Source organism: Trachemys scripta, chromosome 18 (assembly GCF_013100865.1).
Source record: "Trachemys scripta elegans isolate TJP31775 chromosome 18, CAS_Tse_1.0, whole genome shotgun sequence".
NCBI classification, from domain to species: domain Eukaryota; kingdom Metazoa; phylum Chordata; order Testudines; family Emydidae; genus Trachemys; species Trachemys scripta.
The window spans coordinates 2322062-2347735 of NC_048315.1; the positions used below are offsets into that span (position 1 = coordinate 2322062).

At 47.6% G+C, this 25674-nt stretch overlaps 1 protein-coding gene across 6 annotated transcripts in view; it reads right to left on the bottom strand.

Annotated features, from left to right (window-relative positions):
• Positions 1-25674, bottom strand: part of SSH2 (slingshot protein phosphatase 2) — a 142973-nt gene that overhangs the window by 31690 nt on the left and 85609 nt on the right. For all 6 annotated transcript variants that reach the window (XM_034752401.1, XM_034752404.1, XM_034752402.1 and 3 more), the window contains 2 exons: positions 7019-7122; positions 1641-1705 (listed from right to left, as the gene is read on the bottom strand). In XM_034752401.1, coding sequence (XP_034608292.1) covers positions 1641-1705; positions 7019-7122 — 169 coding nt within the window. The remainder of the gene's footprint in view (positions 1-1640; positions 1706-7018; positions 7123-25674) is intronic.

Here is a 25674-nt window from a genome sequence, read left to right on the forward strand (position 1 = left end):
CGCGGGGGTGTTTTTTCACACCCCTGAGCGCAGCAAGTGCAGCGCTGTGAATTGCCAGTGTAGCCAAGGCTTTAGCCTACACAGTCCTTATTCAGCTGTTAACAGGGCAAACTGGTCTCACAAGGCACAGCGCAGCCAGCAATACTGCTGAGTAACGCAGCCTCAAACATGCTGACTTTGGGCCCCAATCTGCGAGGTGCCAAGAGCCCCCTGGAATGTGAGTACTCTGCACGCTCATGGCCTTCTGCATCAGGCCTCGGGCTTGTCTGGGCTGGGTTATTCCACGTGCAATGGCAAAGCTCTCGCCAGCCTCCTTTTTAAACGGCACGTGCTTTGCAGTAACATCAGCTGCTTTCCTCTTCTGTGTGTAAGGAAGATCCGGGTACAGGGAAAGCCAGGAGGAAAGTGCAAACTAGCAGTGCCGGAACGTCTCTTCTGGTGCTTGCCTAGGCCTGGTGAGGTATAAACTGCTGTGGCAGATTCAAGAGATGAACCCAGACAACACAAGAGAGCTCATCAATGCTAATGGAGATCTTCGAAATGTTTAGATACTGCCAGTGCCTCCGGCCAGCACTCCTCTCTGTTTCTAGAGGATTCCAGGACAAAGTAACTGTAATGCCACCACTTCAGTTCCATAGCATCTTTCACGGGAGGATCTCCATGTGCTAACTAACCAATAAGTCTTTGCTCATAACACCACGGCAAAATAGGCATAAGCCATACAGGGATTACTTCTCCCACTAAGGGAATGCAGTCACATCTGGAGTAGTACATGGCATAACACCATGCAATGATGTAGAAAGGGAAGATGAGAACCCAAATGACTCTACAGGGCGGGTATTTCAGGTAGGCTAGATATAATCAGTAGGGCTCTGTGTCTGTCAAGGAGGTTGCGGAAGTCATGGATTCTGTGACTTTCCATGACCTCCGTGACTTCTGCAGCGGCCGGTGTGGCTGGCTCCAGGGCAAGCCGCTCGGGCAGCCCCACAGCCAACCACACCAGCTGCTGCTGGAGCAGTCCTGGGGACCGCCTGAACAATGGCCCATGGCAGTGGTCCCAGGACGGCTGGAGCAGCCGCTGTTGGCGGGCCCTTGCAACTGGTGCCCCTGGCCCCCTCAGCAGCACCCCCCCCGGGCACCCCCCCCAGCAATGACACCTCCTCCCCCCAAAGATGTAGTCAGGGGTATTTATAGTACAAGTCATGGACAGATCATGGGCTGTGAATTTTGGTTTATTGCCCATGACTTATTAAAAATACCCTTGACTAAACTGTATCCTTAATAATCAGCAATTTAGAATTCAACCAAGACACCAGGGTAATGTTCTTAATTCTTACGACAATTGCTATAGGATCTTTCATGACCACAGGTGCTCAGGACATGAGTCACCAAACGCACGCAGAACCCTTGAGTCAAAACATTGTCCAACTTCTTGCCTCACTGGACAAATCAGTGAGCAAGCTGCACCTTTTTCTTGTGAACGTCTGGGCTGTAAACAAGTTTCTGGATTTCGATAGCAAAGCCATTTACATGGATACGTACCACAGCTTTCATTGGTCACTCTGCAGCACCTCTCAATGGGACCTAGCCACACATTAACAATCGCAGATTATTTATCATAAATCAAACAGCCAACCTACCAGTCGAATGTTGTCTTCTGGGCGGAGCAGGATGAACATGGCCTGCAGGTGCTGCTGGAGATCCCCTGAAGGAGAGAGGGAAAGGTGAGGACGCACATAAACACCTTTAGTCACGTCCTACCTCCTGGCATCCCAAACATCCCCTGGGCAGGTGCGGTCCTGGCTGCCGCCAGCTCCACCTGTATCTGCGCCGAAGTGACTAGCGTCTCTCTGTGTCGTCAGCTCTTTGCTCTGTGCCATTACCAGGCTCTCTGGGCAGACAGGACTTGCACTCTTTGGGTAATGTTTGTCCCTCGAAGACCTGTTCCAGAACACCTCTGAACACTATGTCCTAGCCCCATTCTGGTCTTGTGTCCCCCACATCTGGGTTGTCCCATTTACTTCACCCAGCTCAGTGATCGCACTCTGGCTCAGGTACCCCCACGACGTACAATCCACTCTGTTCTTAGAGCGACGCTTTCCCATTTTGGTTCATGTGCCACCCCCAGCTGCCTGCCAAGGATATCGGGAGAGCCGTTAACGTTAGCAGGAAATGCGAGCTACAGGTTTATTGGTGGCACTGAGAAAGGATGCAGGTGCTATCCCAGCTGCTCAGTACATTAGAAGCTTGTTAATAAGAAAGGGAGTGGAGTAGCACACATTCCCAAGCCAGCAGGCATTCACAAACCAAACCCAGATTAATTCCTGGCCTAAATCTATTCCCTTTGCACCTCCTTGGAGTGAGAATTTGCAGCAGTGCTGCTGCTCAGGACATGGAGAAAGAGGGATGCGTCTCCAGCAAGCACCTCATTCTATGAAACGTCAGTGAGCAACACAGCCTTCAGCAAGAGCCCCTCTCCGCACCAGCCACCTGGAAAAGTCACTTGCAACCCCAGGTGGCAGCTACCACAGAGGAGCGGAGGTCCATTCTTCCACCCTCTCCTTTCTCATGCAGATGGAAAGCTCAGACTGGTTAACCGGCTCCTTAGGGAAGGACAAAGGTTTCAGTGGAGCAAGTGATCAGCACTATAAAGTCTTGTGGACAGTAAAAGTTATGGAAACCTTAGTCCAGCGCCTCCTAGTGACAGCATATTGCACTGCCATGCAGGGAATCTGGGCCCCCAGGTTTCCAAGAAGGCGGGGGCTGGGAGAACTGGGGAAATATTGCACCTGGTCCTTGGGCAAGTACCTTACACTGCTCCGGAACGGCTCCCCATCGCCCGCAGTGCTGAAGAGAGCTAGTGGCAGTATCTGGCCCCCTCCACCAGACAGGACTTGAATACAAGGCTTTGTGGGTGTGGGGAGACACAGGAAGGGGGCAAACAGGAAGGGGGAGCTTGGAGCTTGCTCCCACCTTACAAATTTCAGCATCTGCAGAGTTGGTCCAAGAGCCTGTCCTAGGACAGCGTTTCACTGGGGCCTCAGCTGGGCAGGAGAAACTAGGAGACTGTCACTGGAAATGCTGAGTGACTGCTACAGGCAGACAGCCCTGGACACAGAGAACAGAGTGAAACTGGCTCATCAATGGGTTACACACAACTCTCTGCACCTTCGTTGTTCCTTCGCTCTCAACACTGCAGACTCCTGACAGTGCCACACGAACCAGCACCAACTGGTTAAGACGACAGCGTTTTCCCCTTGGGAGAGCTCAGAGCACCAGCACTTTTACATCTCCCTTGCTCCAGATGGCTCCTGGCAGGAGCAACACCTGGAGTCTGACGCCCCCGGCGCACGAGGGCTTCACTCACAGGAAGCATCTAAGAAAGTGAAATACTCTGTGCCCCAAACCTTTTCCAGATCAGATTAGACAAAACACAGCTACAGCCCACTAGGGTCTTTAACAATCAGCCACTGTCATGTTGGAGCTGCGAACTGCACCTAGGAGGTGAATCCCTAGGTATACGCTATTGCTAGCTTCCCTCCCAGCTGCTGATTTCAAGGAAAGACAAAGCAAGTTGCTGAGCAGGTTTCTCTCTCTGGGAGACTTGGAGGGGCCAGTTGGGAAGATATTTGATCCTCCTGATACAGAGGGAGATTTTTTGTATTTCCCCATATTTCCCTGTTGGCCAACAGCCCAATCAACCCTGGTGGAGACTTTAAACTTTACACCAGAGAGAGATACAACATCCCTGGCCAGCTTCGCTCGTCTCCCACGCCCCATGTGAGTGATGCAAAAACCAGGTGTTATACACCCCAAAATGCTGAGCAGGACCTGGAATGGGTTACCTAGGGAGGTGGTGGAATCTGCTTCCTTAGAGGTTTTTAAGGTCAGGCTTGACAAAGCCCTGGCTGGGATGAGTTAGTTGGGATTGGTCCTGCTTTGAGCAGGGGGTTGGACTAGATGACCTCCTGAGGTCCCTTCCAACCCTGCTATTCTATGACCTGGGCAGAGGGGTACACCATGTTACCCTGTTATCGGGCCCTGTCGGGCGGGCACCACTGGCATTTCAAGGGCAGCTGCCACATCTCTAACACAACCCCCAGCAGGGCACGGTGGTAACACAGGGCTGACTTTGTTTAAACTGGGCTGGCAAGTGGGGTACAAGCTACCAGCCAAGGTGGGAAGTTGGACTTTTCTAACTTTAAGTAGACACATTCCCTTGGGTGCTAACATCTTGGGAAGCCACAACATCTTTTCTTGGCTCAGTCTGGCCCTGAGAGTCCAAAAGAATACACAAGTTAGCTCCCTTCACACAGTGAATTTTGCCAGGCACCACCTGGCAGCGCTCGAGAGGGAGCCATGGGCAGAAGCCAAGCGTGGAAGGCTGTTTTCTTAGCTGGCCAATCTGCCAACCAGTCAATTTCCCCCTTTTGGGGGTGATGCTATTAAAAAAGCCATGGGGCTAGCATTAAATATGTCCTGTTGTGAAATAATAAATATCTTGTTTGCGGGGACTCCCACACTCCTCCTGAATGTGGGGGAAGAGGTTAGAAAAGCATTCCTTCTCCATTTCTCTCACGGCCGGGAGAGAAATCTGTTTGCCAGAATTCTTTGTGCACCAGAGGTTAGCAAGCTGTGGTGCTGAGCCAGGCAAAGGCCAAGAACGGAGATGGAGGTTTTGTTTCCATATACTCCTCTCACCACCAGTGGTTGGTTCACAAATTGGAACCATGTTGTGTCCAAGACTGTACAGCTCAGATCTGTTCTACTTTGTGTGGTGTAGTTGATTTCACCAGGCAATGATAAAAACAAGTACTACTACTTCATAGACAGGATTCGCTGTGTGCACATATATTAAAATATATACATAATATACAAATAGGGAGGAACTGGTTGAGAATTTGGAAGTGGAAGGCAGCGTGGGTGAAAGTGATCATGAAATGATAGAGTTCATGATTCTAAGGAATGGTAGGAGGAAGAACAGCAAAATAAAGAATCGATTTCAAGAAGGCAGACTTCAGCAAACTCAGGGAGTTGGTAGGTAAGACCCCATGGGAAGCAAGTCTAAGGGGAAAAACAATAGAAGACAGTTGGCAGTTTTTCAGAGAGACATTAAGGGCACAAGAGCAAATTATCCCACTGCGTAGGAAAGATAGGAAGTTTGGCAAGAGACCACCCTGTCTTAGACAGGAGAGCTTCAATGATCTAAAAATCAAAAAAAGAGCCCTACAAAAAGTGAAAACTAGGTCAAATTACAAAGGATGAATATAAACAAACAACACAAGCATGTAGGGACCAGAACAAAACCCAGGTCAACTGACTCTCAATCCTATAGGTCACACTGCCTCCTAGAATACAAAATACAATGCTGCAAGTGATCACACCAAAGCAGGTTTGCCCTTGCAGAAATTTGATCTCTGTAGACTCCATATTCACTACATGAGTTTTTTCTTACTCAGCCAACTGTACCCCTGATCTAAGAATGTGACCCCTTTGGAAGTCAGCTCTAACACATGGAGTCTGGGCACCAGAGAGCTGTAGTTCTGTTTATGCTACCATTGCATGATCTATTCTGGCCAGGATCACACCTGAATTCCATCCAGCTGGGATAAAAGGTGGCCCTCTCCGCATGGTAAAGCGAACAGAGCATCTGTCAAGCAGACACTTGGGCTGTAACTGTGCAGAGTATTTTGGAGAGTGAAAAAAGAGACAGGTCAAGGCATCAGTTCTGAAAGATGCTGGCCCCACTTACATACCACAGACAGATTCATTTAAATCCTCAGCCAAAGAGACTGGCTTTAAACCAATGATCGGCCCATTCTATTTTCTTTGAAAGGCAGGGGTTTCATATGCCCCAACCCAGCCTTCCACAGCTCAGCTCCTGCCATGGTTTTGGCCAGGGGGGGAGGGGAAAGACAATTTTCTGACTCCTGACTTTGTCCTTAGCAGTGTTAACATTGGCAGTCGGGGCGGGGTGTGTGCGTGCGTGGAGGAGACTCTCCCTGACCATCTCTTTGGTTCGGCAGCCGGGTGACGTTCCAATGACACGCCAGAGCCATGGAAATCATAGCCGGAACCGACTGAAGTCACTCTTTTGGTTTTTGTCTCTGCCCCAGGTGGAAGTTCCAAGTTCTCAACATTATATGTCCCCTTCCCCTGCCAGTGATGTTTAATGAAGGGGAAAAAAATCGGAGACTCTCTGATGCCTGTAAAGTGCCATCCATGAATCAGCACCATGTACACACAGAGCAACCGTCTTCCCTGCAGCGTTTGGTTTTCGTTATTCAGAGACTGACTTTTCCAACAAAGGATCAAAACAGAAAACAAATCAAGCTTCCAGCAGACAAAGAGGGTGGAATTCTGACTCGCTTCATATTATTCATTCCGTACACGAGTCTATCTGAATAAGAGACACATTAACAGACTCTGAATGCTTCCCACCACCACTCAGAATTAGAAGGAGGTCTTTATTTTTGCTGTCAGTAAACAAGCTGTTTACAGACCAGGGAGAGCAGTTACTCATCCCAGATTATCCCAGGGTTTGGACGTTATGCACCAATCTTTGCACATGGACCCCAATACAAAGGTTACTGAATACATTAATAATGCAGGACATCATCCTTTGGGGCAGACGCATTTGCACTAATGCACTTTCAATAACGTTACTGGATGGGAAGAGTTTGCACCCTTTGCAATTCAGCTGTTTATGTAGAACTAGTGACCACATGGACGTGCCGTCATGATCGCTTCAATAAATCCCCACTTTGGTGAAAAGACAGACCGAGCGCTTTGGATTTTGTTGGGAAGGGATTGCTGCATTCATGTTTATATTACTGGGACCCTTAGGTCTACCAACATGACGTGTAGCAGCCTCGAGAGACTGTCTGAGATGAAAGTCAAGAGCTGCACTAACATGGCTTTTGGTGGGTTGGCACCGAATCCCAAAGAGGAGAATTTAGGGGACCGGGCAGTCAGGAAAATCTGGGCTGTCAGATGTAAACAGAGGCGGTGTATTTACCTGCATGCTTGTTGCGCCTGTTGTTGATTCTGGGGGTAGAGGACCCATTTCCTCGGGGCAGGAAGAGAGCCGCACCTTTCACAGTGAGGAAGCTTTCGCTGATGCTGCAAGGGAAAGAAAACTAATGAACCAGTAGAAAGGAGAGAAAGCACCATGACAAACAAGGGCCCTGGACAGGGAAGATACTTAGACCCAAACCATGGTGCTGGTGAAGGACAATTAGTTTCTTTCCCCTCTAGAAATACATTCATGCTCTGAACTCTGCAGTAAGCGAGTCGTGTGTGTAGGGCTATTGATAGCAACGGTACATAAAGCAGCAGGGTCATTGCCCTAAGAGGTGTTTTTGATTTGGAAACCTAGACGTCTGGTAGACATTTCCACATGGCAATATGTATATCAATGCTTGAAATCCATAATGGAATGGCCTGGCTAATCCTATGCTTTGTTGTTCAGAGAGATAGCGGATGCCCCATAGCAACAGATGCCTTGCTTTGTAGTTAGCTGAAGGACCATCAGTCCATCCAGCAGATTAATGGACCATAAAACTCTATTGTCTGATGATTCGTATGATAATTGGCTCAGGAAGAGACTCAAATAAATTAAAAGCAAAACCATAATGCTGTTACTTTAAGACACCTTTCATTGGCTTGACTTTGCCCTTAAATCGAGTGACATGAAGCCTGAAATGCACTGCTGAAATAGCTACATAGATCACTGAGATCCTCTTCTGAAAAAGATTTTACGTTAAGAAAACTAAGTAGCTTTCTTTTTTAAAACGTACGCCTGTTGTAGTTCATTGAGGAAAACATGATTCTTAGCACAACTCGGCTGGGATTAAGTCATCCTGTTACACAGAGCTTGGGGCACCTCTTTTACTCTGAACTGAAAGGGGAAACCACACAAACATTAAAAAGTAGTAAATCCAAAACAACAACGCTAGAGTAACAGGATGAACTATGCAAGTTCTAGACAGGATATGAGTCCCTGCCATTGTGCACAACAGCTCCATGCCTTCCATGAGAAACCAGCTCACTGGGTTCGTTCACCCACGAGACTAATAGCCTCTTTACACGCGTTTCTCAAGTTAAATATGACAGTTTACTGTTCCGCTCTCAAAGGCTGAGTTAATGAAACGGAAGTTAGAAACAGCACAAAACCCCTCCACATATTTGAGGAAAATGAAAAGTTACAAGAAATGGATAAAAGCTAACCCATGCCAAGTTAACACCCTTCGCACATACTTCCTTTTCACAAGGGTGGCCAGATCAAAGGGCTGTCTTAGCAATCTGATTCACGAAAGCATCTAAACACATGCGTACAGTTAAGCACATGCTTAAGCCCCATTGAAGAAAAAGGCTTTGTAGAGAATTCAGTTGTCACCCAGTAGTCAATGGGACCAGCATGTGCACAAGTGCTTTCCTGAACGGAGGCCTTATTGCTGGATATCCTGACTGCTTTGCAAGAGTAAATTTCAGTCACGAAAAACCTTCTTGTATCTGCTCTAACTCCACACACTCCCATGGGAAAAATGGATTGCCCCTGCCCTGGAATGGCACCCGAAATGGGAATGCTCTTTGTAGACACATCTCAAGGGAGCCCTCGAGCCCAGAGCTCCTCCCCTGCACTGCGTTTTTTTACCCTGGCAGTTGTACACTTCCCCAGAGGCCTTTTCCATTTAGCCTGTGACATGCCAGCTCTTTGGTGCACTGGTCCAACACACCAGAATTTCAAAAGGAAGAAAAAATCTTCCTAAAACAAAAAGGATCAAGAATCGTTATTGTGCTAAATTAAGATGCATCACTGGGCATGCGGACCAGATGTTTTCTCCGGAGAAAAAACAGGCCCTCAGAACCTCCCAGGACAAGAATTTTAGCCAACAGCTCCCCTGGCACCATGTGACAATTATGTTCTCTACAAAGCCTTTAGGCTACGCAGTGCCTTGAAGTTCACTTTGGACATACCAAGAAAATGTTCAGTTATCTTGACACCACTTATTTTGTGGAATCCTCTTGCCGGGCCTCACTTCCCCATAAGTGCATTTTTTCCAGTCTGTATTGGCTTCATGTTTCACAGAAGCGTGTTTCTGATTTTGCCACTAGAAGAACAGGTTGCTGGAGATCGTGCGGATAAAGCACAGTTCTCTGCTATGCTGAGCCACTCCATCCAATGAGATTATAGGGGAACAAAAGCTAACGACAAAGGAATTACTTCCCCCTTTCCTCTGCAGCTTCCTCTCCAAAGGACTGACACTATGCCCGTTTCACGTTTTTCTAACCAGTCTTCTCAGCAACCACTTAACCGGCACAGCCAGCCACTGATATTGGCCTCCCACTCCACCTGTTTCCCCAGAAAGTTGACATAACATGACCATTTGTGAAGATATTTTTAGGGGATTAAGACGAACGCGCGTGGAGGGCTGGGCAGCTTAAACACTGAATTAAAATCTATTTGCTTATATGGTTCAGCCATAGTGGTATTAGTCTTCCAGGGATGAGAACGTTCTGTGCCCACATTCTCCAGCCCTTGTCTATTCTTCTATAGTCCCATGCTCTGTACAATATGAACAAGGATTCTTGAGGGGAGAAGGGCGGTTGGTATTTATCGCTGGGGGGAAACAGGCGGAAAAGGAACACAGAGTTCAGCATGTTTACTTGATACCATTAAAATATGTTTTCTGGCATTTCTAGTTCTTACTCCTCCGGGGTTGGTGCCTGCCTGAACCAGAGGGGTGCTGCAGAACTACAGGTATGGAGATCAGGTGTACCACTGTCCTTCAGACGGTTTGCCACTTGAATGATTTTTGTGCAGTTGGGGTCAGCGTTTCGAGACACCTAGCAGCCTGCTAAGTCAGTGAGAGCTGGAGCGTTAATCAGAGGTGCTGCAAGGGCCAAGGAGACGTATACATGTCTCAGAAGCGAATATATTCTCCAGTCGGAGAAGCAGAAAGCAGGTTTTTAAGAATGTGGAAAAACGGATCGGTCCTGTGCAGCAGGCAGATCCAGTAACCAGAACCAAGCAGCCGACAGGGCAGGCATCAGTGAAGGTAACAACCATCAGCCAGCGTTCACACATTCAGCACAGGAGCAGGGGCCGTGGGAGGGGCGAAGAGCCACAAGCACGTGTGGGGTCTCTTGCCACACCGTGACAGGCTATGGAGACGCAATGGCTGAGCGAGGAAGGCACATTACTCTCAATCAGCAATCAGAACGCCATGTATTGCTCCCTCTACCTGCCATTTGAAGATAAAGCCATGTGCACTGCAGCTGCCAACTGAGGGGGGGGGGGGGGGGGGGGTTGTTGCCCTGGTGTTTGTTTTGAATTACCTTCAGAGTATTTTTCTCCAGTGCATTCCCATGCTGGGGTGGAGAGAAAGGCATGCTGGGTACGGCCTTCAAATACATCAGATGTGAAAAGTAAATTCATTGACCTGAGTCTCTCAGTTTCCTTGGCCTTTCTGCCAGGGCGATACAATAATAGTTACAGTAGCAGAGTCATTTGCCATTTAAACTAGGGTGTGCCCCACCCCCAGCTTCCAGCATCACCCGCTTCCTCCTGCAGTGAGGTCACAGTGCTAAATGCATGACATCATAATGGCATCCAGTGTCACGCACAGACACCAAACCCGGGGCGACGACTTTCCTAAGGCTCCAAGCAGTGAGAGAAGCTGGGGTTGAAAGGAAAGAGCCCTGAGCAAAGAAAATTAACCTCAAACTATCTGGCTTCATCGACATTCTCTTGGGAGAAGTGGGCCCCACTTTAAAGATGCAAAGGCAATTCTTTTGATTTGCCACCCTGCGCACACCTAACAACGGCAGAGCGCTCCCACGCAGGCTCCAATCTGGTCTGCCTGACGGCCACTTTCATGTGCAGTCCCAAGGTCTCCAAAGCAGAAATTACACCAAGCCCAACCCTGGTGCTTACCGTTATAAATACACTCCCCATAAGAAGACACAAGGTTGAGGCCATAGACCCCTGATGACCTAGGAATTTAGCAAGTGGGTAAGACGTGTGTGAACATGAAAATAAGAGAAAAGAATGTACAGTGGGATTGTAGACGTGTAGAATAGAGCACAGACCAATTCTTCCACTGAATAGGACTGTTTTTCCAGCTCCCTGCTGATAGCCCTTGATGTGTTGTGTGCCGGGTGGTGCACACTGACACCTGTACACGTGGGTTTAAATCCAGTTTAATGGAACATCCCAGAACTCCTTCTTGGATCTGGAGCCTAAATCAGTGACTTCCGGTACTGGAGCAGCCACAAATTGCAACAACTAAATGACTCTCACATAGGACAAAGCTGTGCCCTCCGATGGGGACAATCCCACCCTCCCGGTGCCCAAAACCCAACCCCTAGGTTTCACTGCAAGGAAGGCAAAAAATCCAGCCTGCTTCAGCCAATCTGGTTGTTTGGGGAAACATCCCTGCCCAACCACAAGCCACAAGAATCTGCAGTGACCTAGATAAGGAAGGGAGGGAGGGCTGAGTGCTGGAAACCAGCAAACCGGAAGTGGCCCTGAGTACAGGGCTCCAAATCTCATGCCAAATGCCCCGAGAGCTCCAGCTCACCCCGGAATGTGGGGATGGGAATCTCGAGGGACCCAGCCCGTCCTGGCCTTTTTGCCCTCACCTATCCCGGGAGCCACCAAACTCACCCCTCACCGAGCTTGGGGCCCTCAATGCAATTTGTTTTTAAACAGGGTGCCAGACACGCAGCCAGCCACCACTTTCAGGCCACACAAAACCCTACTTCTCCTTGCCTGAGATGACACCCGAGATGCTCGGTGTTATCCATTCATTACACGTGCCAGCTGGCCACGGCTCCAAATACACCGCTAAGGAGAGCCACGTGTTTTCACCGTACTGCAAACAGGTATTTAGTGCTTCTAGAGAACTTTCCATTTCCAAAGCACTTTGCCCACACTCTTGGCCATCTGACTGGGACACCAGAACATCTCGTACGGCTTCTTCTGCTGGCCCCACTTCATCTCCCCAGCACAAAACATTGTGAAATGCGTCTTTATGGATGGTGCTTTAAAAAGAAGGAAAACTACTGCTCTAAAGCAAAGTAGGCAGGCACCCGAGCTGCTTCTGGCAACGTCTAATGCCAATAAACACTTAATGAGGCTATTGTGAGCTGGAGGAGAGCTCTCCAGTCAGTCCTGCTTATTCATCAGAGCAGCTTCCTTCCAAGTGGGCTTTGTATGGACCAGCCCTTAGCCAGGCACTTACCAAAGCAGCTCACCTCACAGAGGACTGAAACAGCCACTCTGAAAGGTGCAGCCGATGGGTGGCAGAGGGAAGAATTCCCCTCTCCCCTTGTGGCGGTGAGTGCTCTGAACCAAGCTGCTCTGCAAAAGACGAAGCCCCCAGCCTTCGTCAGCTCGCTAACCACGAGTGCTGTAGGGCAGAGTCAGGAAGGGGACCTGCGTGACGGTTTATTGGAAGAAGAGCTTATTGTTCAGAGATCCTTTTCTAAAAACGGGGATTCCAGATATTTTATATTTGAACCACCACCATCCCCGATCCTGTGTTTAGAGCAAAATGCCAAGTTTCTTTGCTAGTCTATGACATCATTCGCTTGGGCTCTGCAGAAATGGTTTGGAAACTGTGGCCAACGTGGAGAGCAACTGCCCTGCAAGACAAGAGGCTGCCCTTCTATTTCTGTGCCAAGTCGGGGGTAGCTGTAGGTCACGGTGACAATGGAGTTATGCTGTAACCATGGAGGCCTGGAAGCTGCCGAGCAAGAGCAGATTTCCCTAAAGGCCATCTCTGCGGGGACAGTACCGCCTGGCAGGAGTCTGTGGCCAGGGCTGACGAGCTGGATCCATATTGCTGGAGCCGTGCCTGGTGCAAGCAGCTATTTCCAGGTAGTTTGTGCTGCAGCTCTCTGCTCCACGCACAGGGCTGCCCCACGCAGCTCCAGAGGGCGGCAGTTTGGATTGTTAGAGAAGGGAGGTCGAAAGCTAGAGGCACTGACAAAGCAAAAGAGGCGAGTCCCAGCGCGTTTACAGCTCCCCACCGGAAACGAAACAGCCTGCAAGTTAGCATGCATGTTCCTGATGAGAGCATTCAGCAGACAAAGCACTGCACAGGGGTCCCGGTATCGGACACAGAGTATCCGAGAAGCTGCGTGGACAGGACCGACAAGGTAGGACAGCAACATGAAGGCACTTGACCTAGCTCTCATTCTAGGCACTGGAAGGGTCAGGAAGGGACTTCCAGGTCCCCTGACTCCCAGTCAACCGCCCTAGTAGCAGACCATGCTTTTCCGCTCAGAAGAGCTCCGTGGACTAGCACTCCACCAACGGCTAGAAAGACCAGCAAGCATCAATCCCGAGCTCCTTCCCAAGGCAGCGGAGCTAGAAAGACAGGGCAATGCGGGACCACACACAGCAGGGTGGTGCAATATACCTGAATGAAGAGAACTGCACATTGAAAGTGTGACACTGGGTGCAGAAGAAATGCAAAGTGTTACAAAGGGAAGCAGGGACCAACCACCACGTTGTCCCCCCGCCCCTGGGTCTCAGTTCCTGTACGGGAAGGGATTCATAGATTCTAGGACTGGAAGGGACCTCAAGAGGTCATTGAGTCCAGTCCCCTACCCTCATGGCAGGACTAAATACTGTCTAGACCATCCCAGATACACATTTATCTAACCTACTCTTAAATATCTCCAGAGATGGAGATATCACAACCTCCCTAGGCAATTTATTCCAGTGTTTAACCACCCTGACAGTTATGAACTTTTTCTTAATGTCCAACCTAGACCTCCCTTGCTGCAGTTTAAGCCCATTAAACTGAGCCGGTGCCCGCACTGCTTTCACCAAAGAGCATTCCCTCCACCACTGGCTCAACACCAAGCCCATGCAAAGGTGCCTTTCCGTCACCCCCATCAGCACAAAGAGGAAACCAGAAGTTCGTGGTGTACAGCGGATTAGTCCTGTTCCCAAGGGTATGGCAGTCCCGACAGCTGGCAGGCAATTACACCTGCAGGCAGCAGTGGGATAAAATGCACTGATGGCCATCTGCACCCTGGACTACTGCTGTGGCATGTTCTGCAGGCAACCAGAGCGAGTGCATCAGACTAGAGACAGTGCTCGGTCCACTCTCCGCTACACTCCAGACACTCTTACGGCCCCCATCCTAGCAGCAGCGAACACCACGCCAGCAAGGAGTGTCTCCAACAACACAGCTGGGGGGGGGAGACTATTATCCTCACTGACAGATGGAGAACTGCAGCACAGAGAGAATAAGTGACGTGACGTGACCAAGGGCACCCAGGATCTGTGTGCAGAGAGCTGAACCCATTTCCCACAAGTCCCAGGACAAGGCTGTCCTTCCCCAGGCTCCTGCAATGCCTGAAGGAAGGAAGGAAAGAAGAAACAGACATGGATGTTGTGGAAACAATTCTGCAAGTTTAGGAGATTCCAAACATTGGGCTTCTCCTCAGATGTTTGCCAGGACAAAGCAATTTGCTACCCGTTTCCCCGTTATTGTGGTTTATTTGTTTTTCAGCAACCTTTCCTTCCTGCCCCCCTGTGCTGTTCCCATCTTTTGAAGCCTCAGGTTTTGGTCACCACCAGAGGAAAGCGACTGCATTAGGGAGTCATTTCGTAGAGCTATTCTTGCGCTCCAGTTGAAGTTTTGCTCGTGGCTACTTGTCGCAGGCACTAAGGGATTTCACGCAAACTGCCAGGCTCCTAGGGCTGTATAAAGCTAAGATAACACTACGAAGCCCACAGACAACAAGTGCGTATTAAAACTCAGTCACCAAAGGCTGGCATGACAGCAGGTGGAACCACACGAGACTAGAAAATATGTCCAGGCAGCCCAGCGGGGTTGGTTGACAGTATGAGCTTGCATGCCTAGACCTCTCTGACCCCAGGCACAGAAAACAAACCAAGTGCCGAGCAGCAGACAGGCTGTGGCTTACTGAAAGGGCACCGTGACGTGTCTGTGGAAACAGCAATACTAGGGCCGAGGGGAGAACAGGGAAGTAGTAGTCTGACTAAAGTCAAGCACTTGCCATTCTGCACTTCTGCAACTTGAGAAACAGCATGGGGGAAAAACAAACCAAGCGTGGGAACCGAGCACCGACTCACAGATGTTTGACGCAAACTGCATTTTTAGCAACATCTGCACTTGTACAAAGCTTGAAAACAAAGGAGTTGTCAACAGGCATTTCCTCTGCTGGGAGGTGGGGCTCTCTCCAGGGAGTTAGCGGTGATGAAACAGGCAGACACCACACACTCCAGCATATATACACGTGGTGGAACAGCATCTCCTGCCCCCCACTCCACCTCAATCAAATCCTTTTCTACCTCGACATCTTGGCTAACATGGAGGGCATCTGCAGCAGCTGCCCTAAGGTGAAACTAGAAGTGGCTGCATGTGAGCCACAAGGAGCTCAGATACCCTGGTGATGAGATGCCGTAAGAACCTGAATGGACTGGAAGGAAGGGCTTGGCTGGTTTGCATTAAATTCTCCCTGCAAAGAACGTTTACAGCAGGAGCAGACTGGACAACCCCCAAAAGGAGAACTCTCATCTCATGCAAACGTAACAACCCTGCCCAGACAGGGGAAGTGACTGGCCCAAGAACACATGGCAAGCCAATGGCAGAGCTGGTGACAGAAGCCAAGAGCCCTCATTCCCAGCCTGGGCTTGCACGACTAGCTCATTCTTAGCCATCTCCTGGGTCTACAGCTGACAAATCCAACGCATCCAGTATCCCGGAGTTCGTTTGGCATCTGTCCTTTGCTTCCCTCTCGCGAGAGCGATTGGTTCTGCTGCTTTTTAAAACTGTTATTTTGAAAAGCAGCAGAGCCTATGCTCCCTCCGACAATCGCTCTCACAAGAGGGAAGCGAAGGGCAGATGCCAAATGAAACCGAGGCCATTAAGCCCTCAGAGGAAATGTTACCAGCCTTCTGGTACCAACCATGCCAATGAACCACCAGCCACAGGGTCCTACAATGGGAGCTGGATATTTACCCCTCATGCTTCAGTGCCCCGCGGAGTGGCATACAAGCCCAGTGGTGATAGCTTGAGCTCTCTGGGAACCCAGGAGTCTCCCCTTGTATCCTGGCTCTGGCTGGGCCTCATGGCAGATCCCCCTCTCTCTGTTTTTAACAGGAAAGCCAGGTTATTCCCAAACTCCCTCTGTGCTGACACAGACCCGCTCCAGACAAGCCGCTCTCCCTCTTCCTCAGGGCTCAGTCCCCCGTAACGTACAGGCCAGAGAAGTTTTGGGGGAGAGGGATCAAGTGACTCTGGAGAGGCCCCAGTTCACCACAATGCTGCTGCTGCAGAGAACAGGAGAAGCTACACCGGAGGCTAAGCAAAGGGCTCTCATCTCAGCAGCACAACCTGAGCTGCTGCCAACAAGGGTGTGGCAACACCGTTCAGTGTTCTCCAGGCAACGCGTCAGCCCACGCAGCCGCAACAGGTCTCAGCACTGTCCTGCAGACAGCCGCAGCACCTGGCGTATTCCTCCTCCTCTTCTTGGTGCCCTGAAGTCAGCGGGGCTGCCAGCATGCAGCGCCCCATCAGGTTCATTCCCTTGCAGGCACACAGGGAATGGATTCATTGAAGGAACAATGAAGATGGCTTCCTTTAAAACCAGACTGCAGAGAAAGGAGTCAAACTCACAGTCAAATTTCAGCGGCTAGTGCAGATGATGTCAAAGCCTACACGCTTCCCCTTTACCTCGCCTGCACTCTCCAAAGCTCCTACGAATGAAGGAGCCCAGCAATACACTTCCCGCCCCTCCTTGCTCAAGGAAGCAACGTAGCAAGTCCCTTCATGTGGGCACAGGTTCCTGCTTTGACTCTACAAGGCAGAGAAAAGGTCCGTAAGCCCAGACACAAATTAAATACAGCTTGCCCACCCCAAATATCTAGAGACATAATGCCCTGACCCTCAAGCTGGGGTACAAATAAGAGCTCACTCCTGAACTGGTGTCCAGCAGCTGAGCTGCAATCACATCGAGAAACTTATGGATTTTACATGCGATTCTCCCTCACATCCTCTCAAACTGTCTGTTGCGTTTCCTGTCAGGCACCGACCTCAAGGTCAAAGAGGAGCAGCTGAGAAAGCGAACAAACTTCCTGATTCTCTCTCACACATTTCCCATGCAGCTCATGGCTTGGCAAGAAAAGGAAACTAGGAAAAGCCAGTGTTACTACCTTGAACCAGAATTCAGATAACTTAATACATTGGCAATTAATACATAAATAATACACAAATAAGTCACCTAATTTGCTTCAGTTTATCCATCTGGAAAAAGGGAACCAGTTGTCTATCAAAAGGTTGTAAAGTGCCTTGAAAGGCTCGAGAGCTGCACAAAAGCATTGCTCTGAGAGCACTCCCAAATCAAATGATTCTTCAGAAAAGGGGTGGTTAAAGCAACAACAGCTGACACTGAGAAATTCTGGTATTAAGTATTTACAGCAGACGTATACAATACCAGGCATTTTTTAAAGTAGTGATACTGGAAATGAGGAAGCAAAAGGGCCTTGGTTTATATGATCCCATCCCCAAAGACTCTTGGGTCTCCAAGTCAAGACATTCCCAGACTAAATCCCTACATGATATATTCTTCTAGCTCTATATATTGTTTAAAGATCTGTAGACTTCCAATATACATTATCAGCCTTGCTAAGCAGAAAAGTTATACCCAAGGGAGTCTTCTAAGAGTTATTACAATATGCTCCGTACTTATTTAAATGCTTGGCTCTGTCCAAGACTAGCTGGCTTTTATTCTATGAGCAAAGCGATAAGATGTGCCTTCAGCGAGAGTTTTAATGCACTTTTTAACCAACTTGGCAAAACTCAAACAGCAGAATTTATTCTTCATGTCAAGAATCAAAAAAGGCTAAACAAACTGCCAGTTTGGTATTCTAAAAATTAATCCCCATTTTACAATGTACCTTCCCCCTTTCAGGATTAATACAGACAGTCCTGGAGGGCATTCTTTGAATTCTATCTTCATTTCCTTAGTCACTAAAGGTTGAAAGCTTCCCCATGCAAAGTTTGTTAAAGTTTAACCATCCCTGAGCAGTTTGGTACCACACTTCTGACCAAAACCCATTACCATCGCCTCTGCTCCAAATACATTTAATTCTTAAAAAAACAGGTTACTACTAATCCAGGCACAAACTTCTCTCTACACCTGTAGCTGTGTGAGAACCTCGGCTCCCCCACACCTAACCATGTTTGGTCTGGCTAGCAGAGCCCCGTAACTTCAAACAAAAGAGACACTGATGCTTTAAATATTACTGTAACAGAAGTCAAGTGAGAGACACAGAGGTCAACATACTGTCCCTCTCCATATTAGTCAAGTCCAGGGCCATCTATATTTAGCCAAAGCACGCCCAACACTACAAAGACAGAAAAAGAACTGGGACCACTGACTCTCCTGAATTAGAGTACGGGCTGCATCCCCTGTGAAATGGGTAATCAGCAAAGCAAGCCCAACCTCGTACTGATTCACACCCTCCCTAAAATCTACACTAGTTCATAATCCCTACTGCACACAAATCTGGCCTTGCAGCAGCTGATACCGTTCAACGGGTGTGACTCAGGTACAGGCAGGTTGAGGATAACCAAGACAATGACGGCTGCTTGCGTCAGAGGTGAAACGTTCAGTCTGTTGGGAAAGCAAACAAACCAGTTCAGTACCTGGGCACCACTGCTGCATTGGTAGTGGCTTTGGTTACAGCTACCAGACTGAGTGCTAACAAAGATGCGAGCTGGAGATGCGAGGCAGCAGCAAGGAAAACCAATATGGATGTGGGTCCAAGGAAGAAAGTACAGTAAAGTTAGATGCTGGTTTTGGGTGATTTGGATTTAAAAGAGAATCTTGTAAAAGCTGCATTTGGGGCCAGTGCAGACCAGACCTGCAGCAGAGATAGCCTTGTCTGAACTGTTACTGCCCTTTCACCTTAACTAGGTAGCCACCAGCCCTGTGAACACTGTCATGTCGACCTCCTTCAGCAGACACAGACAGCATGGGGCTTGTGTTCGTGGCCCCTGGCAGCCCATCTGTACGAGTGCTCCCACCATTGCTAACACTGGTGCAACTGACCCGATGGCAGCAATGGTGGGAAAGTTTACGGGACAGGGAAGCTACTGCAGACCTTGAGGAAGTGCTATGCCAGAGCCCAGGATGAATTGCCTGAGCTGCTGGGAACAAGGGATGGATTGGAGGAACAACATTTTGCAATGCAGCAGCTGGGAAGACAGGCTGCCTCAGATTACCACCTACAAAGAACCTTCCTGGTAAAAACAGAAGTCATGGAGTACTGTAAACAGGACACAAAAGTCTGTCCATCTCCATTCAAAATGATCAAAGGTGCAATTAAGGCTTTCCGTTGCAGTGAAGAGCAGCAGACAGTTACATTTCTGTGATGCTGGGGGGAGGGAGGAAGAGAGTGAGTGAGTGTGCGTAGAAGAGGCTCATGTATTCTGATTCGTGAAGTAGCAGGAATTTCATTGTTCAGTGGTTTACCTGTTGCAACATTTATTTTCCCACACTCCCACTGCATTTTCTGTTCTCCACATCCAGCTGGTGCTCAACTGGCCCTAGTGCTGAGGCAACCTCTCCCACATAAACACGTCTGTTGGGAACTTAATAGCCCATTTGATAACCAATATTAATTTACAGTAGATTAAAAAAAGGTGTTAAACAGGTTTTCAGGAGAATGGTCATTTGCCAGACTTCTCTCAGCCGCTCCTGATTCAAAACGGAGTCACCAAGACCTTTGAATGGTCTGGTGATGTAACCTGTAACCAAGGTACTCCAGCTTTGCAAATCTGAGAGTGACTTCACTTCATGCAACAGCAGATCCAAGCAAAAATGTTTCTCTTTTAATGTGATTAAAAACAATTCCCTGAAATTATCATTAATTAGCAAAGACAAAACAAAGAAAAAATTTCCTTTATTAAACATTTTGTATGTGAAATCCCTACACCGAAACTCTATCTCACTTCACTTTGGTGCCTTAAATTGAAAGAGAGCATTTCCTTCGTATTCTCTAGATCAACACTGCTGACCTTTCTGTGTCAAGCAGCAATACTTTGCACTGGGACGATCTCTGAAATCTTAAGAGAATTATGCTCCCCCAAAAGGCACATGTCTATATTCACCCTACCAGACTACCTTACAACTCACGCAGTGTATTTCTCAGGCTCGTTAAAAACATGCCAGGTTTATTGTGGATTTAGGAGAATCTTTGTTCAGTAATTTGTCACTATCAAATACTAGTAGTTTAATATTTGTCTCAAAGTATAACAACCCCATTTATAATATACCATTATGCAAAATGCATTGATCAGGATCAAAAAGTAAAAACTAGCTAGGACATTAAAAACGACATTTCAGTGTTCACTGGACTGCCCAAGTGTAGAAACAGCAGTAGAGAAAAGGGACCGATCAGCTGTATTTGATAGCATGTTGTTGTTAATAGGTAGGCAGGTCTCTTCTGTTCCCAAAGACCTCACCCCAAAGACTTGTCTGCCCTAAGGAAGTTTGTAAGCATTTTCTCTGCATAGTCCTATGGTGCCAGATGCAGCAGAGAGGTGGGAAGGAATTTTTCAGCTACTGCGGTGTCTAACTGCACTCTGCGTACAAGCAGCGGCCACCACTGGCAGCAGCGCCACCATATCATCATTAGGGTAGCTAGGCACGCCAACATTTTCCCAATGTAGACACACCCTCTGTGATAACCATTAGGATCCAGAAATCAGTGGTAAACCTCCCAGTCAGAGGCTGAGATGAACCAGAGATTTGTTTTAAAATGCAAATTCAGCATTGCTTCCCATGCCCCTCCAAGTCTGTATGGCAAGTTTTTCTTGGCAGTGATATTGCTAATTTTCTCTTGACTCGGGATCAACTTACCAAGAGTACTTCTTTCTTGAAATAATTTCCACTGATCACTCACCACGCACCCTTTAAACCAAAGCTGACAGACCATGGGGTGAAAAGCAAAGCTGCTGTATTTCAAGTCTCTTTAAAGAAGGGCTCTTGCTGGGATTAAGTGTGACAGTGAACCATTGGTAAATACTCACTGATATGGTCTTTCAACCATTTGAGAACCTACCATTCCATCTAGACCACATTTCCTTAGTCCCCATGACACTCCAGTTAAGACAGTGGTGGTAAACTTTTCCAGTCACGCCTCCCCTTACCATTAACGGAATCTGTCTGTGCCCCCGTTCCATTACTACACAGCCAAGGCTTCTTCAGCAGTGGCGCTTGGGCTGGGGTTGGAGCTGGTTAGGGTTAGAGAGGGAATGAGGGCTGGTCTGGGGCTGGGAGTGGAGTTGGGGGCAGATCTGGCCTGGAGGCAGAACAGGACTGGGGTTGAATGGGGATGGGGGAGAAGCTGGTCTGGGGGATGAAGCTCCTTCTGGATTCAAAAAAGAACAAAACAGGTTCCTGGAGGATAGGTGCATCAGTGGCTATCAGCAAAGATGGTCAGAGATACCACTCCATGCTCTCGCTGGTTGTCCCTAAGCCTGACTGCCAGAAGCTGGATGACAAGGGCTGGATCACTCGATAATTGCCCTCTTCTCTTCATTCCTCTGAAGCACCTGGAACTGACCACTGTCGGAAGACAGGACACTGGAGATGGATCATTGGTCTGACCCAAAATGGCCACTCTTACATAAGTTTTATGTTACACGAGTGCTCGGAACTCTGAAGTTTACAGATTTCCAGATGTTTTTACCCCCATGAAACTCAGATGGTAACTTCTGACAGCTCTTATGGCTTAGGTGCTCTGTCTTTTTGAGAAATACAAGGACCCCTGAGTGAAGAACATTTGACAATTGGCTACCACACATTAGAAGTGGAAGGATCAATACACTACTGGATGCAGCTGTGTGCTACAGACCTGAAGAGAGCCTCTCTCCCCACCTAGCAGGAACAGAGCGTGCCATTAGGAGCAGGTCTCCTAAGCAGGGATTCAATTGATTTGGAGCCCTTAGAGAGCCATGCAACGCATGTTTTATAATCTGACATAAGGCGGAAATTAAAGAAATTACTATTGCGATCATGCGGCGGTTGTGCCCATGCTACCAAGAGCTCGGCAATTCAAAGTGAAAACTTGCCCCCATCCAGTGCTAACTTTGGTGCACCTTTCCTTCCAAAGACCCCGCCGTCTGACACACATTGCCTGGCTTCTTTAACAATCTTGACATTTAAAGAGAGATTTTAGCAATACACACCAAACACATCTAGACACGCACATGATGTACATACTAATGGACAATTCACCGCACAAACTCACTCTGCACTCGCATTACCCCCCTAATTAGTAAAGTACACGAGTGTGCATATTCTCCGTTTGCTTTCTTGTGCTTTCCCATTGCAGAGAAGTGGTGGGAGGGTTAAAGGTGATACTGACAAATGATTTGCTTCCATCACATCTAATTGGCTTTCAATCCTGAAACACACAGAGGAACCCAGCTGTTCTGATTCATCTTTGTTTTCAGATTTTCCCACCTGCTCTTTCACAGCAAGGACAGTAACCATTGCCAGCTAAACAGCCCTTTGGGTGCACTCAGCTCACCACAATCATGTTTAATTAGCTCAACTACTTTTAAAGAGGGTTTTGTTTCCCCTTCCATCATAAAGCCTGGGACCCGTGAAGGGATTAGTTTAATTCTGATCACTCCTGAAAACTGGGCCAACAATAGTTACTCCTGCTTGTTACTTGCCCATTGAATTTCACAGAGTGCAACTGTTTTGTTTTTTTAATGATAGGCCAAAGGTGAATCTCGCGTTTGCAAAGTCAGAATGATCTACCCCAGTCCCATCTGACCCAAAAGTAGTCTCATCGGTTCCCCTGAGACTCCAGCGGTGTTTTACAGTCAGACTACTCACAGCAATGCATTGGTGAGCTGCTACATATTCAAGGTGAACATGGATAGTGCAAGATACAATCTAAGGAGAGATGATGTCTTTTTGAATGTCTGTTTGAAGCACGCATGTAGTTTGCTCTCCTTGCAAGCAAGATTTACAGTTGCTGTGCAAAAAACAGAAGGCTTATACAAAGCTGATCACTGAAGAGTGTTCTACTTAGAAATAATTTTGTATATACACTGCACACACCTCATATTTCTCTTCCCATTTCTTTTCCTACAAGGAGCTTTGGTAGTAAAGATGGGCACTTGCTCCTCAGAGAGCTTATTTTCTATTGCCAATTCCCCATCAGAGATCAGCCATCTGGTGTGACCACTGACTCCACAGCAACCAACTGTGATGTAATAAGATGGCAGCGACATCATATGATGAACAGCAGGCTCAGATGGACTCAAGCAAAGACGCTCTATTCAACTTGCAATATTAAAAAAGCAAGAGACATACAGGAGAGTTTGTGTGTGATAGCATAGAAGGGTTTCTAAATAGAATATTTTACAAAAAGTCTGCAACAGGATGACCTGATGTGGAGCTTTCAAGACATCTGAACACTTAAGTACAGACAATAGCTTGGGGTGTGACCGAAGGTCTGTGAAGCTTTGTAAATATAAGGTTTTGGAGACATCACAGCAATCTAGCAATCCCCAGCTCCCAGAACGCTCTGAGGCTGCGCTGGATCAAAAGATGACACTGAACTTAATTTGACTTGTCTTCTTCCCACAAGCCATGTCACAAACTTTAAAACAGAGGAATAGGCAGATATGCTGTATTTGCACTTAAAAACAAATGTCTGCCTCAAGTTTTCGCCAAGTGTAAACAAAACCCAGAAAAGAGAAGGGTTACTGGGGAAATCAGAGATCAAAAGCACGATGATGGGACAACACAGATCTTATCAAACCATAGTTACAAAATACACATGCAAATGCAGTTTTCAACACTGACTACTGCAAAGGACACAAACATTTGCTTAGAGAAAGAATAAATGATTTGTGGGTTTAGCCTACTAGACAACTAGAGGGGTTTCAAGAGCAAACCCAAATCTTAACTTGTTAATAACCATTATAAATAAATGAATGTGCCGCATGCGTTCAGATACTCTGGTGATGAGGATCAGCTAAGTACCTGCCTAGCCTGAAAGATGCACTGAAGTAGGAGAATGCGGTCGTTAGACACTTCGAGAACGAAACCAATTCATTACTTTCTTATGTCAAGATGGCTAGTTGACACACATGCCCTACTTCAGAGAATGCTACTGAATTTCCTAGAAATGTGCTTTCACCACTGTGCCAGCTTAGTCAGTCCTCCACATTTCACGTGGAGATATAGACACACACACGATCTGCTAAGTGCTGCAATGTTAGTTTCTTGAATTCAAAAACTTCCAAATGAACACCATGCAGATCCAGTGCTGGGGTCTTAGAGACTGGGCCCCTTTACTGCTCCCCATTTGAATGAACCTCTCAGGTGCAATACAAATTCAGAGATGGGATCATTAGATCATCCAGTCTGACCTCCTTGATAAAGGCAAGACAGAATTTCACCCAATTACCTGTTTATTCAGCCCAGTAACATGTGTTTGACTAAAGTAAAACAAACAAAATAGGATGTAGTTCCCAACAATCACTCCCTGACCAAGTCAACTGTTTTATGTACTTGGTTACGCCTTTCTTATGCTCTTTATTCCTAATATAAAACCTCCACTTTGGAACAGAGGAGTTGCTATACCAGAGCGGATCAGTGGCTCAACCAGTTCCATCTCCTAGCTCATCCCAGCGCTGCCAGCACCAGATACTCCAAAGGTAAAAGCACAATGAATAAACTGCCCAGAGAGTACGTTTTGGTTAGTGACTGGCTTATGACATGAAAGTTTCTCTCTCTCATAAAATGTTTTTTTAATCCTACATAATGTAACTGAGTGTTTTTATTAGATTCCAAGATCACCTATTCCCAGTTAGCTGTAATTGTTGAAAGAAAGCTACAGTACCTGTGTGTGTACACACACACACACACAATTATATATACACACACACACACAATTATATATATACACACACACACAAATAAATAAAATACACACACACACAGTGCAAAGCTGCCTTTAAACAAACAAATTACACCATGTTATGACAATAATAAGGCAACAAAAGCAAGGAAGTTCAAAGTTAAGGGTGCAGGGTTGACTTAATACATCTGTGTGGAAAGAGGCTTCTCTGAATAGCAGGCTGACTTTACATAAGAATCTGGTTAAAGATGGAATGTTAGACAACTCTGAATTTCTGACTTTGCTCAATGCGTAGCACATCTGGTAAGGTGGGAAAATGGCCTGCTGAACTAGTTTTAAACCAGTTCAGGTGAATATGGTTCACATGTGGTTGGTCAGGCCAGCGTGGAGGGACAATAACTCTTTCATAACTACCATAGGCTAGGACACAGGATACTGAACTAACTGACCCTTATCAGATTAGCCAGATAATCAGCATTTCAACAAAATTATTCTGAAGCTGTTTAAATCCCTTCCAGGAAATACTGTTTTAGCCTGAGGTTCTATAACGGGCCGCATGTGGCCCGCGTGGGCTCTTTGTGCGGCCCGCGAGGAGTGAGTAGGTGGGCTCACTGTGTGGCCCGCAGGGGAAGGAGGGTTTGTTTCTGTGGGACGGGTGCCGCTGGGGGGGGGGGGGGGGGGTGTTTCAGGGGGGCTGGGTAGCGCTGGGGCGATTGTTTCTGTGGGGCGGG